Source organism: Corvus hawaiiensis, chromosome 1 (genome assembly GCF_020740725.1).
Source record: "Corvus hawaiiensis isolate bCorHaw1 chromosome 1, bCorHaw1.pri.cur, whole genome shotgun sequence".
Lineage (NCBI taxonomy): Eukaryota > Metazoa > Chordata > Aves > Passeriformes > Corvidae > Corvus > Corvus hawaiiensis.
Genome location: NC_063213.1, coordinates 8,877,483 through 8,893,942, shown reverse-complemented (window position 1 = coordinate 8,893,942; position 16,460 = coordinate 8,877,483). Strand labels below are relative to the sequence as shown.

At 40.3% G+C, this 16,460-nt stretch overlaps 1 protein-coding gene across 2 annotated transcripts in view; it reads left to right on the top strand.

Annotated features, from left to right (window-relative positions):
- The window catches only part of PTPRN2 (protein tyrosine phosphatase receptor type N2), a 653,490-nt gene extending 637,244 nt beyond the window's left edge, over positions 1-16,246 (top strand). For both annotated transcript variants that reach the window (XM_048327270.1, XM_048327179.1), the window contains 2 exons: positions 6,844-6,917; positions 11,528-16,246. In XM_048327270.1, coding sequence (XP_048183227.1) covers positions 6,844-6,917; positions 11,528-11,599 — 146 coding nt within the window. In that variant the 3' untranslated portion in view covers positions 11,600-16,246. The remainder of the gene's footprint in view (positions 1-6,843; positions 6,918-11,527) is intronic.
- The last annotated feature ends 214 nt before the right edge of the window (positions 16,247-16,460 follow it).

Genomic DNA, 16,460 nt, shown 5'->3' with positions numbered 1-16,460 from the left:
CAAGAAAGCCTCTTTGTCAGTCTTCACATGGGGAGGGAAGAAAGGCAGTGAAAAGCCGCTGCACACGTGTTTGCTTTGACCATGACGCATCAGTTTTAGACATGAGTCATGCAGCCATCACCCAAACATGACAAACACTTGTATTCTTCCTAAACACAGACACACTGTGATGAGACAGCTCGGTGTCCTCACTGGCACTGTGTTGTTTCCCCTTATTTTCTTTCTCAGGTGTATTTTTGCTGTTTCACAATAGTGCAAATGAATCTTCCATTGCACTCCTGGCTGCCTGGGAATACTGAGCCATGCATGATCCCAGGCTAAAGGCTGCTGATCAGCAGCATCCTGCAAATATTAATTGGATCTTTTTCAGCTTCAAGCAACAGCAGCATAAAGAACTGTATTAGGGACTCTTCCTTCAAGATTTTAGCAAGCCAGTTTTTAATCTGAGCTAAGAAGTCTCTTTGCCCTTCAAGGCCTAATTCAAAATCTATACAATATAATAAATAAAAAAAGATGCATTAGGCAGGTAATATCTGACTAGAATGAAGCTGAATACATTCTGCTACAAAAAGAAAGGCATTTGACAGGTCATTTCTGTATTCCCCTAGTACTCCATTTTTTTCTGTTGGGATAAATGCTTATTCCCACACAGATCATCATCATTTCCTTAAGGAGAAATGGTGAAGGTGCTAAGGACCCCCCCTTAACAACTGCTCAGTATGACTCCTACCTCATATATTCAGTATTGCGATCACTTTATGATCAAGGAGAACAGAAAGAGGGCTGAGAAAGGTGCAAAGGGCATTGGAAGAAAAATAAGAGGATCTATGTAGGTCTTCACCTCTCTAGTGTCCAAGTACCCTATAATCATTAGTGGACTTGCTTTCATAACAACTCATTAGGTAGGAAAAAAAATGGTTCATTTTATAAATGATGGTGTGAAACATAGGGTGAATTTAATGATTTAGCCAAAGTGGTGCAGGAAGTCAAAGTCTCAGTCTGGAAGAGAACTGAAATCTATCTAAACATAGCCCCCTAATGACTAAGCCATCCTTTAGGATGTAACAAATTTATAGCCATTCTGCAGAGTTATAATCATGTCTTTTTGAGGATATATGCCAGTAGATCTGAAAGTTGCTCCCAACTAGAAAACTCCTTTTTAATTTAATATTTATGAGCGAAATGTATTTGTGAAACATTCACAAAGAAAACTCTTCGGTTTGGGTTAAAAAGAAACCCCCCACAAATAACTGCTTTGATGAAGTATTTAAGCATCATTTTATTTTTATAAATACACAGAAAATTCAGAGCATCTAGAATCTAAAATATTCCTTTTAAGACAGAGCTTTAATATAAAATTCTATCAGTCTCACAGAATCTACACTGCACTTTTCATTAGTACTGAATAAAATAGAACTTTTGACTTTGCTTTCAGTGTATGTTCAAGCCCATTACATAAAAATCTCAAAGATTACCTTAATTAAGCTAAAACTTCTCATGCATTTATATAACAAATGCTGATTGTTCATATAACTGAAAAAAAACCAACCCAGCACATTTTCAGATGCACAAACTCTGTAGTTTGCTGAACCTGAAGAAAACTTTTTAATGATATGCCTTCATTTTTTCTTCCCAGCTGATACATTTACAGAAGTTACCCCTCTTGACAAACATTGTCATATTCCTGTGCCATCACAGTGACAGCAGTACTGCTACAATGTGGAAGAGATCATCCTCCACCGAGTGTTTCTCGTGTGTCTTGTGTTTAGCAAAATAGGTCCCCTGCCATGTCTGGGAGAATGAGAAGAGAGGGAGGCCTTCATTATTATGGACATAAAGCTAACATTAGGTAATTCGCGGTGATTTTCAATATTGTGAGCTGCTGGTCACCTCCTGGAGCCTATTGCAGCAGAATTAGGCTGGGTCGTTATTTATTGCAGGAAAAAGGGGGAATTTACCCATGTTTTTATGACATGCTGGATACTCCACTTACACGACTGTCCAAGGGCAAACATTTTAACCCCTTGAGATCTGCTAATCAGGAGCACCAGCTGTTAAGTGCCAGCGTGCATCCTGCATTCATGCCTGCGGGGAGAGAGAGGGTTGCGAAGGATATGACCCTAAACTTCAGAAACCGCTTCTCTCCTTGGGGGCAAAATATCATTCAGCTTGCATCTTCTCTTGTTTTCTTTTAGTTTATCCAGTTAATGTTCCTGATGTGGGTTGCCGTGCACTCACTGTGAATGCTTCAAGCCTTTAGGAAGATGATAGTTAATTACTGAAGTTAAAATCTGGCTTGCACTGGTGTGGAAGTGCTTTCAGAGGTATTTACTCAGCCAGCTCACTGAGCTGCTAGGGGCAGGGGAAGGCTAGCAGTATCTGGCTCACAGTGAATTACTGCAAATGCATGTTCTGTTTAAAAAAAAATAGCACATTGCACAGTCATTTCTCACAATACTGCTGGTACAATATTAGCTCAGTCTCACACTAAGTTACATTCCTATGTTCACTTAAAACAAGCAATGAAATCCATTGTGAAAAAGCCTGTCACAAACACAACCCAAATTTATTCCCTGTAGAGTAAAATACAGTCAAAAGGTGAAAAGACAGTTCTTTATTGTTTAAATGCTTCTTCTTTTATCCCTCTCTTTAGCTTCTGAAACCAGTAGCAGACAGATATATTTTGGTGGGAAGAAAAGATAGAAAATATTGCCTTTTTGACATATTTTGTTTTCTTTTCCAAATGTCACTTGCTCTCCAGCCTAGTATTTTTAACCCTTCCTCTAGATTATTAGTTGTATGACAATAAAGTAACGTCTGCATCTATTACTGGACTTAATAGTTCAGTAGCCTAAGCAAAACACTTCCAATAATGGGATATCCTTGGAATCAGTGGATCAAGCTCTTCCAGCTTTTGCTCTAAACCACTGCATCAAATTTAGCTTGTATGTGGGCTTTCCAGATAAGCAATATTTAAAATGCCTTAGCTGTGTGTGGATATTTTGCAGCCATCTCAGTAAGAGCATGGTTTGACCTTAATGTCCTTAGATGCAATATCCCTCTCTCCCCACGTCATGTAGCATATGCTGTATTTTTTGCCACCTGAAAAGGCTCAAAAGCATAAATAAAATGTTATTGGGCACTGTAGAATGTTATGCCATACTGTCATACTCCCAGATTAAAGAGAAAGCTCAGCATGGCAAGGAAAGTGTTGAATTTGTGTCAGATTTCAACAAAATAATTCCAAAGGGAGTTGAAAGTCCACGCTGCACTTAAACACTGAGCTCCTCTCACCTGTGAAGGCAGATTGGGTTACCTCCCTTTGTGCCTTGAAAGACTCTTTCTTTGTCTGTGACTGTCACCAGAAAACTTTCCGCAGACTATTGCACATGCCAGTGGTAGTGAGCTGAATTTACATAATACAGAAGCAGAGTAGCCTAAGCTTGAATAGAAAAAAGTCCTCATCACAAAATGAGATTTAATAGGAGACTAGCAATATATATTTAAACCCATTTATTTTAGTTACAATAAGGGAATAGATGCAGAACATGTAGAGGCAGAGGAGGAAGAGAGGCTTACTCATGTAGCAAGAGAACAAGTCATGCTGACTTTTTCCTATGCCACTGATTTAATCTCTTGTCCTGTAAATTTTCTTGTTCCTAGATGTTTTTCTTCTGAAACAGTGTCCTGTCTTTGCAGCACTAAGTTTCACTGATCTGTCTCTCTAGGCACTTATGTCCTTCCCATCACTGTAGTATCCACAGCATTCAGAGGTGGAAAAAAGGGTGTAGCAAACCAATCCACGTCTCTGCTTTGGATTGTCTCTAACCCAATGGCACCTCAACAAGACTTGATCTGCTCTACTTTTCCTTAAAATTACCTATTGCTGAGGACATCAGAAATGCTTTTGGGTGACCTGCTGATCACAACCCATGGGCTGGGGACACTAGTCAGTAAAAACAGATGTTTTAGGGACTTTACTGACAAAACACTTCAGAACAAGCTTCCCATTAAGCATACTAGCCCACTAGTACTGTTCTTATGTTCCAGTGCATGCATATGCTTTGGTGTTTTGCTAAAGTAGGATTTTTAATCAAGTGTTGTTCATACTATTAGTCATGTCAAAAAAGCAAACATCAGTTCACTAGTAAATGCCTGCAATCTGTATCACAAAAATGGAGGAATTAACTCTTTCAAAGGTAAATTCAGAAGCCTGTCTAGCCATTAAAGAGTGTAACTAGGTCTTTTTGTGAACCTTTTCTCTTTTTGTCCTGAGGCTAGAGTATTTTCAAATAAATTTCAATAGAAATAAATTTTCAATAGAATTTTCAAATAAAGATCGTCCCTCACTGGTGGGGGGACATACATGTTCACAGTCATGGGTACTTGAGCCTGCAATGCAGTGAGAGGATCTCTGTGTTCATCCTTGCAGCATACACCTTGGAAGCTCAGGACTGTGGTTAACCTTGTCCATGGATGGCAGTGTCTTAAATATTTCTCATATCTTAATTTCTGAAAGGAAAATTCCTCTTACTTTGAACCAAGATGCTACTGGAATATGCTACGTTTATTTCCTGGTTATCAAATGAGGCTACGAGTGAGCCTGTAAAGCATGTGCAGTACTCACGTAGCTCTGCTTCCATCCACAGCTGTGGTGGAACAGGAAAATCCCACCTAATTGCACATGTATGTGTGAGATTAAACACTGAAGAGAGCTACTGTGTTACACCAGTGTTAGGGTTTGTGAAGAGGTTACCTTTACTGATGCTTTCCAGATGAATTGCCACTGGAAAACCTGCAACAGATCTAAGGTATAATTACTGTCACTGTTATCAGACTTTACAGCATACGTAAGTATTTATTGCTCTGCTCTGTTGTAAGGAGATTTGGGGGGTTTTCATTTTAAAATAAAACCTTCTATTTTTTTTCAAAGCTCATCCCTGTAAATCCCAGGGAGGGGTGGGGAGCAAAAGCCATACAATGCCCCAACCCATGGTAATTAGCAAAACTATCTGTCAGACACCATTTCTAAGTCGTCACTGTTATATTTACTGAATGAATTCATTCCATTTCTGATACAGCTGAAGAACATATTTTCATTGATTTGAAGAATATATTCCAAATCAATTATTCTTGTAGGGCTGATGTTATTTTTAAATAAAATTTCATATCTTTTATCAAGAAAACCAGATGAAATCATTCACTGTTTGTTCCTTTCCTGAATTTTTTAAAAGATGGTGCTGAGCTATAAAGTTGAGTTGGGTATATGAGGTGCATGATGTTTACATTGATAGGAATCTAACTACAGGTAGACAAGCCCTCAAATTACAAGAGTTGTAGGAAGAGTGGTAAGTGTTGAGTACAAGTCTCCAAATTCAGTCCTGGGAACTGAACTAGTATATATTCTAGGTGTGTACAAGCTACATTGCAGCAGCAATGCTTTAGGTGCATAGCCCACAAGCTGGCCACTGAGAGCCCTGTGAATATTTGGGGATATTTAAATGCCTCCAGAAGGAAGTCCCAAATTGGCACAGGCTGGCACAGGAAATTCGTAGGACCAGGCAATGGGAAGTGGTTGTCAAATCTTTTCCAGAGCACACCACAGAGTATCCTTTAAAATAGAGCAGAGTCCAGAATTGTAGCCAATCCATGCCCTTGATGAACCATCCAATGATGAAAGTGAATGCACAAAAGAGGAGAGACCTGAGGTCAACACCTTTCCAAGCTCCTGAAGCTATGGGCCCACATCAGCCCTAGGAGAATGAACAGCCAGCCAGGGCAGTAGGGCATAGTGGAGCAGAGATGGGGTAGTTAAACTTGGGTTAGGATGACCCTCTGCCCATCTGCCTGGTGCTTTGGTACCATGAGATGTTCTTGCAAGATGCAGAAGGGAGCAGATACAAGAGAGCCAAATTCTGAGGGTGAACTTTTCACCTCAAAGGATTTCCAGCCAGGCTTCTACTCTTGAAGCTCATGCAGAAAGGACCAAAATCCTGATGTTCCGTTGATCCCTTCATAAAACATCAGATTCAGCACTTAAGGAAAAAGAGGAGGGTGGTCTTGAAATATCTTTCTCTGGAGGAAACTGAGGAGGAAATCAGCATCTCCCTGTCCCCTTCAGTTCTCTAGTCTTTGTGGATTATGAGAAAGGGGTGAGGGACAAGGACTTGCTTTGATGTCCATAGTTCATGTACTAAACGAAAGCTCCTCCATGTGCATGGGGCAGGGAGCCAGTCCCACAGCAGTCAGGCTGGCTGTGCCTATTTCTCATGTCCTGGTGCTGCCGGTGGCTACAGGGCAGCCATGTCCTGACACCTGGAGTAGAACCAAAAGAAAATGCCATAGACTGGCCAGGTGAAACAGAGACCACACACAAAGCTGGCCTGACAGGTCCTGAACTAGGAAGCCACAGACAGGTTTTCTGGATGTCAGCTGCAGATGACAAAAGGTCACCTAAATCTTGTTTTTACAGCATTAATCTTTATGTGGTTCAGGCCCTTAATTCAGTGCATACTCTTAGAAGTGACAAGGGGACACTCAGTGGCATTGCCATGACAGACCCTTAAGTTCCACAAAATATATTCTGCTTTAGGTGCAGAGACATTTTTAAGAATTTGTTTTTCTCTGGCTTCTCTTGAATTAATGTTAGTAAAAGGCACCCCAACCTCTTATTTTTCTATATGAAGACAAAAATTGCAGCTGCCTGCCAAGTCTGCTGAGAGATGGATGTAATAATTTTCAATTGGACTGTTAGCCCAAAGGGAACCTGATAGCAAGAGATTGACAGATGCAGCATGGATTATCTTGTGCTCTGAACTCAGCCCAATTTGTGGTTTGTTGCAGGTGCTAAAGAGATTGATATTGCTGCTACCCTGGAGCACTTGAGGGACCAGAGACCGGGCATGGTCCAGACAAAGGTACTGTCAATAAATCCACTGGGATTTTAAATACATTAAAGGTCTTTCACAGTAGTTATTTTCATGACAGAAGAGAGAGGGTATGACCTAATTTAACGCAGGTCGCTTGCTGATTACTCTGTTTGGCTCCCTACCAACTGAGGTTTATTTATGCTGAAGATTTATCTAGGTTACTTTCTTTGGTGTTTACTGTTCTTTCTTGTAACATCTCCAGCATCTATCTTGATTACCATATATGAAGGACAGTCAAGACAACAATCTATAGCCTGCTAAGGAAAATGTGCATTTGAAAGAATGTTCTTGCTTTCATCCTGAACTATGGATTATTTTCTTAGAGTATCTGTGCTTAACAGTGCATGTAATTTTTTTTTTTTTTAAAGCTTCCACTCATTAAAGAGAATATAACTGCTGCATTTGATTTTTTTTTTTCTGGAAAAAAGAACCCAAAAGTTTGGGGTTAAAAGAAATAAAGTTTTGCAGGGAATCAAGTAAATTTTAGTATCTTTGAACAGAAGAGCTTGCATCATGCCTTGACCTTTATGGATGTAACACGATAACTATATTTTTACCCTTTGGTGAGATGAATTCCTTACTCTATAATTTGTGTAAGTTGTAATAGTTTTGACATTTTTCCACAATGCAAAACTTTTAAACATAGTAGCTGATGGTGCAGTTGTAGTCCCTTAAATTAGAAATGAAAGTTTCTGTGATTAACAATTCCAGTGATGTATGGAATGATATTCTGGGATATTTGCTGCAAATTAAGAGCTGCAAATATGACAATTAAGAAACTCTTTCATGCCATGGAGATGAAATAAATCTGTTTATGGCCTTATAAGATATCAAATGATAGTCATAGTCCCAAACTGAGTAACAAGAGCAATGTGACAGCACTGTATCTTGGCTGGGCTGAAACTGATAGGAAATTCTGCAGTGTTTAGGGAGTTGAAATTGCTGAGGGGCAAAGGTGAAATAAATGTGTGCTGCAGGAGTCATTGGTTCATAACTTTTCCTGAATCTCTTCCCAATCATGTTATTTCCCACTAATACTATGGAAAATACTGCTGAAGAACAGCTTGGGGAACGTTAATTATTATTTGCCAATTAAGTAAGTGCATGAAAAATAAAGATGAGCCAGTCAAAACTAACTAATCTTTATCTGCAAGTAAGACATAAAATTGCACAAGTCTTTCTTCTGCTTTGATTATTCAGACTGGGAAAAAAGGGAAATAGCACACAGTATCCAGTGTTATATATATTTACTCTGAGGTAAGATGAGTCCTGGACTACTCTGCAAATGCATTCAAAATATGTAGCAGCTCTGTGGCAACATAGAGCTCCGGTTCCAGTTTCCTTCTCAAGGCAGAGGAATTATGGCTTGTTGCCTTCAACAGAAGAAAAAACATCACTCCAGAACCAAAGAATGAGGTTATGTGAACAATTTCTCCTACTTAGCTCAGCAATAGTTACCTGAGTTCCATGAAAATCTCCCTCAAGACATGTTTATTCCCTCCAAACATTTGTCTGGAAGAGCTCCAGAAAACAAATGTATCCTGTGTTTTCATCCAGGATGAAAAATTTTCTTAGGATATTGCTTATCTCTCCTCTTGCTCCTTCTTCCATCATTGTCATTTTCTCAAAACCACTCAAATCACTTATTCAAGCTAATGTCTTGCAAATTATAAATATCTGGTTACATGCTAGCAATGCACGATCCCCTGAGAATTTTTCTGATGGATTTAAACAAACCCCTGTGCTTTCCCAACTGAATACAAATGAGGAGTATTAGACTCTTGGAGTAATTTAAAACGATGGATTAAAAGTCAGGTTAGAAATGCCAATTACAGGATATCCCTAGGCAAAATAAACACTAACTTCCTTCAGCAATGTTATTGTGTTTCCAGCAGGCAGCGCTCCACCTTTCCAATAGGCATAGGAAGGATTTGTTTGCAGCATTTTGTCTTCTGGAAGGGATCTTTAATTCAAAAGCACGGTATATAATAAATTGTAATGAAATTATCATAACGACATTCTGCAGTTCTGAGAAGCATAATTGAGGGTTTGTGGGTTTGTTGTTTTTTTTGCAGGGGAATCATAAAATAGAATTGATATGCCACATGTGAGAGGAAAAAGTAATGAAGGAGGAAGTGTATTCTCTGTGATGGGAAAAATATATATTTCCTTTTTTTCCTGTCTCCTATATCCTCTCACAATCTGTGATATTAGATAGATTCCTTACTGTGTTGTATATGCTACATGGACTCACTTTGTTTTCCTGGGAATTTTTATCCGTAGACTTAATGAAACATAGCCATAGCTATGTTTTATTAAGTATATTCTTGTCACCTCTGCATTATAGGTGAACTGACACCACAGAATGTCTGTCCAGCTCTGTTTTCTAGGCAAAGCTGGATGTTAAAATTCATCTCCAGAGAGTCTTGTATCTGCAAATAGAATATGTGAATGGCAGTGTAGCTGTACAAAACAACAAACCGAGCTCCTTTAAAAATTACTGACATTAATTGTCTCTAACTGCAGCTGTCCTCATGGAGAAGTGTGGAAGGTGTGGAAAGGCTTTTCCTGGGAGGGTAGTGATGCACATCAATGGAAGCTGCACTCCCTGCCTTTCACCTGGGTGTGCTATGCAGAAGGATGGAGGGGGAAGAGCTCAGCTGCACCCTCCTTGACAGGCCATGTGCCCACACATCTCATGTCTGCTCTACTGTCCCCTTTACTGCAGCCAGTTTTGAGCTCTGGCTGTGCAGATTACACTTTGTAAATTGTTTTGCCTCAGGCATTAAGGTCACACCTCCTGTTGCTGAGTCCTTGGGCAAGGCAGACACTCTTCCTTAGGCTTTCTGAGCTGGTACAAGCACCCAGTTTGGTTCTCCCCAGCATGTCCAGTATATGCCCTCTCTGACCCTGCTGCTCTCCAGCTTCTCTCACACACTCATTGTGCCCCAGTTAAAATACAACTGATGCTCCTGGATGGCCCCCAGCATTCCCAGGATTTCCTTTAATTGCAGAGACCTTAGACAATGCAGGGAGCCATAGGCCGTCATGTACACCATTTGCAGTGCCTACTGATGATGAGTCCTGCTCTTTAGGGTGAATTGATTAAAAGCTGTTGGCTGCAGTCCAGCAAGTGTATATGGATGCCACTTTGACAGCACCAAGCAGACAGCAAAATTCTTGAATGGCAGTGTCGCTGAGAAATTATTCTGAGTTTTGTTCTGCTTTTTCTGCTCTGGCACTGCGCCCATCACTGCTTCTCTGAAGCATCTCCACATGGGAGATGACTGCATAAGACAAGGCAGAGAAGACTGGCACTGGATTGCAGGAATTAAGAGTCAGCTGCCTTTCTGAACTATGAGCTGTACATCTGTAGTTTGTTCTTTCATCCTTCCTGTAGATTTCTTCAGTAAAGTGAAACACTGCGGAACATTAATGCTATTGGCCCAGTGATTACTTTTGGGGGTGGCTGTATTCTGTAGCCATCCCACACAGCCCCTGGTAGCCCTAACTGAGGGGCTGGAGGTGCAGACCACCTATTTTCTAATGGGAGACACAGATAGTATCCCAGCAGTGATCTTGGGATGCTTTGCAGGGTACATCTCAAACCTGCATCCTAGGAGTCGATTCCTCAGCAGCTCTTGACCCCAGCTGGCTTACACTCTTGGAGTACTTCCAGAAAATCCAGAAATTTCTCCACAGTTCTGGTGTCTTTGATTTACCTGTATTTTGAGAAAACTTTCCACTGAAAAGTCTCCAACTCCAAATCACCCTGTCAGACATTTCAGTAAGCTAAATTACTAAGAAAAAATTACTTGCTTGGAAAATAGAACACCTGTTAACCTTGAGGATTTAAAACTCCTTTGCCCTTCTGTAGGACTACACAGTTCAGGAGTGTGTTAGGTTTGCACTTAGAAGAAGTCGCCGTTCATGGCTGTGTCCTTCACACCTCTGCCAACCCAGCACAGAAGCATCTTAAGCATTTTGATGTTGAGGTTACCGTACATTAATAGCAGAGAAAAGCCTTCCCAAGCATTTCTTATTTAGGAGTGGTCTTAACAAAATTGAGTAATTTGTGGGTGTGGAAAGGACATTAAAAGGAGAGGCTTAAAAAGGTCAATGACAGGTAAGCCAAAAAAGCAGATATTGTTCTATAAAATAGATATCAGGGGAGGAGATATTTATTCTAGATTCTTTCAACTAGAAACAGTCCTGAGAAAAACCAGTCTCTGCTTTACAGCATCTCACTTACTTCATATTTCAGTTATGTTACTGTGTTCCCATCTCTGTGTCAGAAGGAAATGGCTGGTGATCAGCTACTCCCAAACCCTTCTGACCATGCAGCAGCAATACATCATTGTGTCCCAATAGCTTGGGTTCTGCTACTAACATTTTTCTCCATTAAAATTACTCCGGCTTCGAGATGCTGTCAAACATGTTATATGACATCAATAATCCCAGAACATTTTGTTCCTTTCCATGGCACTGTACAGTTCATCCTGCATATTCATATTTTTAACAATGTCTTGAGGACATTCAGCTGCTTCTGGAAAGTGTTTTGTTTTATTATTCAGGGTGTGTGTTTGTTCTCTCCACAGGAGCAGTTTGAGTTTGCTCTGACAGCAGTTGCAGAGGAAGTGAATGCAATACTCAAGGCCCTTCCCCAGTGAGCAGCTCAGTCTCCCGAAGGTTCCTGCAGAATCCATCCCTCGTTTTCCTCATCCTCAGTCCCTGTGAATGTTCTTGGAAACCGTGACCTGACCTTAACTGTGTATCTTCTGTTGTAACCACATAGTGATAGGGTTCTTACCAACTCCTTTAGCTGGTGAAAGTTCAACAGTTAAAATGTGTATTCTGTTTTTTGGGGTTTTAAACAATTTTTTAAAAGTACATCAAAGCCTCGGATTAAGTGACAGAACAATCCATGTAATTCCTCCCACATCCTCGAAGCCCTGAATGTCACACTTTGAAAGCACACATTCATGTTCTTAATAGCAAATATACAATATTGTGGGTAATTAGTGCAGTCAATATAGTCTCAGAAAACAGTGTTCTGTTATATTTTGTAACTTCTCAAAGGCTGAATAAGCGTGAGGGCCTGAAGAGGATGGTGATTGTTCCCATACAGTGCCAAGCTAGAGCATGAAACAGTGCTGTGGGTGTGAGCAAACACAGGTCCAGGCTCTGGCAAGGAGAGCTTGCACCTTCTCATGCCAGGCTTTGGCAAGCAAATGTTTTCTTAACTGTTGTTTACTTTTCAGCTTTGTGCCATGAGAGGAAGAAAATCTGAACTATAAGTAAAACAGGCTTGCACGGTTGTTGCAACTGGGGAGAAAACAAGTTGGTCACATTAATGGGAAGCCAGGGCATAATGAGCACCACTCTGACCATGTACCTGGCGCTGACAGCACAGAAAAGGAGAGCACAGACTCCCCTCAGGTGATGGGAAAGGTCCTGTCAGCAGTCAGGTAACTGTCCAGAGCTGTTATAGAAAGAGATTGTTGGTTTTATGGGATTACTGAGGAAGAAAATGGGATTCTCCTCTTTATATTTTTGCATTTCCCTCTGTAAAGCTCTGCTGTGCCATCCTTTTTAGCCAGGAAAGTGTACTTCTGTAAAAGCCTGGCTGAAGAAGAACTCTCCAATCTGCATTTTATGACTCTCATCGAGTTTGTCTGATCCAGGCATTTGTTGCAGCTTTCTGCAGAGGCTCTGCTCACTCATTTTTCTGAAAGACACCTATTTGAACTGAGCATGAAGGGGTATAGCAGCACAAATGTTGAATTTCAGAGATTCATGTATTCTCAAAATCCTAATGCCTACTGTTGCAAAGTAATGCTAAAATATGTCTGTAAATGGTTTGGATATGCAATCTTGCTTCTGTGAATTCACAGGTTTTGTTGTGGTACTCTTCTAAAGGAATTGACATTATTGATAGAAAGTACTCTGATATGTTTGAATGAAGGGCCTGAGAGTAAAATTACTGAAGGTACCTAAGTGATCTAGGCTCTTAATTTCATTTTCAAAAGTGAATACTTGGATGCTTTTTCATATGCTATCTTACATCTCTGTGACTTAAGAATCTGGGGTACTTCTTTCCCAAAATCTTATGAGTGTTGTGTGCTTGAAACCATGTTAGGCTAATTGTTTAACTTCAGCACTTGAAAATATATAATTGAATTTAATTTGGGAAGGGGAGCTTTTATAAACTTCTAATCAGTGAAATGTTAAAAATAACAGTATCACAGAGTTTTGCTGGCACAGATGTGATGAGCATCAATCAAAATCAACCATGTTGCAATTTTGTGTTGTAGGTGTGGATATTGGTGATTTCTTCTTTTTAGCAATTAAAGAGTTACTAAAAAAAAAACAAAACAAAAAAAAGCAGAAGGCTTGTTACTTTTTGCCATACATTTTTGTATGCTTTACTTGATATATGCTGTTGCTTAATTTGTGCATCCCATTACTATAGCAGTACAGAGCAGTTACTGCAGATGCCATCATCCTCTTAAGTACACATACTGTACATTAAGCCACATGTTTATTTTATGGCCTAAGCATTTTAGAGCTTTCCTAGCAATAACTAAAAAAACTAATGGAGTATAAATGAGAAAATTGCCTTTTTCATTTGATAATTTAGGTTTAACAGGATTCTTTTATTACTTTAGCTAACACAAAATTGGAGATCAGGGCAGATGAGATCAGTTTGAGCCGTATCAGCAAGTGTTTGAAGTAGATTTACTGTGAGCCACATACTGCAGCTTTCTGAAAATACAAGTAGTTGTATGCAAACAAACTGTCCAAAGAATCAAAATTGGGGCATCCTAAGCCAAGCCCTCTGATTAATGGGTGAAATTATTTCCCAGTGTGAGATGCTGTGCCATCACCCACTACCAATGGGCTAATGGGGTTTTACCACAGATTTCTGCCCTGGGATTCATTAGTGTTTGCCTCCTGACTGTCCCTGTGCATACCACAAACATGACTGACGAGCCTTTCGTTGCACTTCAGGAATATTTTTTAATTGTTCTTTTGCAAATATTTGCATTTCATAATAGCAATTTCAGGGTGATCCCTATTAATTCACAAGCAGCTAAGTGTGGGACTTCATGCTTCAGAGTTTATTTAGCGTAGATTAGAGGGCATTAATCTTCCCCAAGGCTAATGTGGCAGGAATGTGTTGTTTTATTCATCCTTGTAGACCAGTTTACACAACAGAAAGATGCAGTCTTACTCAGAGGGTTAGAGTATCCCCCACTGACCGTCATCGACAATCCTGTTATTTCAGCCATGTTTTGTACAGTTCTTCCACAAAGAGGTGCAAGGCTTATTCTGTTGACTGTAAACAACCACACAGAATATTTCATCTGTGCATAGCACACTGTTCACACCCCTCAATAAAGCCCTGTTTCTGGGGGTGATAATTTACTGCAGGGTCAATTAGTGAAACACAGGTTTCTGTTGCACCAGGGCGATCTAGAGGGGTCTGACTGTCCATTTCCCAGGAAGATGCCAAAGCCATGGATGAAGCCACAGAGATGGATTTGCCATGCAGGGCAGGTATTTCTTTTCACTGCAGTTAACTTAATCCTTGTGGTCTGGCAAAGGATGTTATTTAGGCCAACCCCATGTCATTTGCACGGGACGCGGGATGCACCCCATGTTCACTATCAGGTTGAGTTGAGCTTCTGCCTGAAGACCAGGATCACCTGAGAGCTCAAAGTCAAATGAGACCCACCATTCTTCTCTGTTCAATTCTCTGCTGATCTTTAGTAAACTCATTGCAATTGAAGCTGGGGCTGGTGCCTGACGTGTGTCCACAAACAGCGTGTGTTTAATAGTAACAATCCTCACGTTCTTGATAAAGACAAATGGAGTGTACAGGTTCTGTTTGTGTGGTTGAATCTTCAAATGACATTTTAGGGGGTGACCTGCCGGAGGGAAATTTAACCTCACTGCTCAAAGTTTCCTTCCTCCCTGATCAGAGAGAGAAAGCCCTGTTTTCCCACAGGCAGCACACGCAGCTGCTGTCCCTGGGCAGGGCAGGGACCAGGGCAGACCCCCTGCTGACGCAGTTAGTGTGTCCAGATAAGAGGGACAGAAAGGTGGTTGTCACCAGAGTTGATAGTTCACAGGAGTAAAAGCACAGTTGCTCTCTCCAGCCTTTGCCCTTCCCATAACATGGGCTGGGAATTAGAGGGATGGAGGGGCAGGACAGCACCATGCCCCAAATCCTAGATCCCTGAGGTTCAGCCTGAGGCATAGGGCTGAACAACAGTGTGGGGTTTGCTGTTGGCTTCAGGTGTTTCAGGTGTGAGCTATAACCATTGCTGTTAGCCACTGCCATGGGACCTGCTGCAGCCCAGGTAACTCCCAGCCCAGTGGAAATCCTTGGCCAGGAATGAATTTCAGCAGAAAATCACAAATCCAAATCTCAATCCAGTAGCAAAACAAGCCAGATTATTTTTATAGAAGCTACTAAATGTTTAACACATTTCAAAATATTTTTAGAATCTATACCCATGACTAAACCTTGTCCCTGTCTCCAGCATGCATGCAGAACCAATCCCCATCCATCCCCAGGGGAATGACAGCTATAGTACCTGTAAGGAGTTCATGCTTTATTAGTCAAGTGGAACATTAATAAAACCTGGCCCACTTCATAATTTCCAGAATAGTCATTAATTAAAAAAACTGTTTATTGGAACAGAAAACAAGTATTTGATTAGCTTTGTTACAGAACAATAGCTCTCCTCATTTTTATTCTGCATATTTTTTCTTTCTTTAGAAAATTCTCTTAAGAAGCATTTGAGATAATTCGCTTTTTAAAACTGTACAGTTTCTATGGTTTTGCTTTTTAAATGAGAGTACACTTTGTAGATTTGATTATTCTATTTTTCTGTTAATATTACATTGGGCATTACGAAAGCATTCCCCACCACAGTGAAAAGAAAGTGATCCTGTTGGTTTATTGTAAAAGAAAAAAAATAATTAAAACAAAATTGCAGAGCTGTGGCATACTCAATCCAATTCGAGCATGACTCTTTACTACTCTTCATTTACCACATGAGAAAAAAAATAAAGTTACACCAGCAAGATTTCATTTGAAGCTGTTCATGCATGCTGTTTGTACCGTATTTGATGGCATAATATTGTTTTGTTTACAACTTTTTCTTTCTTGTCATTCTATTATATTCTTTATATGTATATAGTTAAAAAAAAAATATACAAAGTATTTTGTTCTACCTCTGTAAAAATCATACTTGTGAATAAAGTCACATTGTCTGTGGAGTATGGTATTGTGAATACAGCATTAACAGCTGGTGCTTTGCTTTTATTTGGGGGGTGGGAGCTGTGCCGATGTCTCTTGCTGGAGGGGTGGGGTCTGCCTACCCAAGGTGGGAACAGGAGGCTCACAGGTAGGGGCAGAAATGCCCTGTTGATGGCTTGGATATGCGCATTTAATCTGCTCTGAGAAGAGATTTCAGCCAGCTCAGGCTCAGGAGTGTGGCCTGTAAATATTGCACCTTA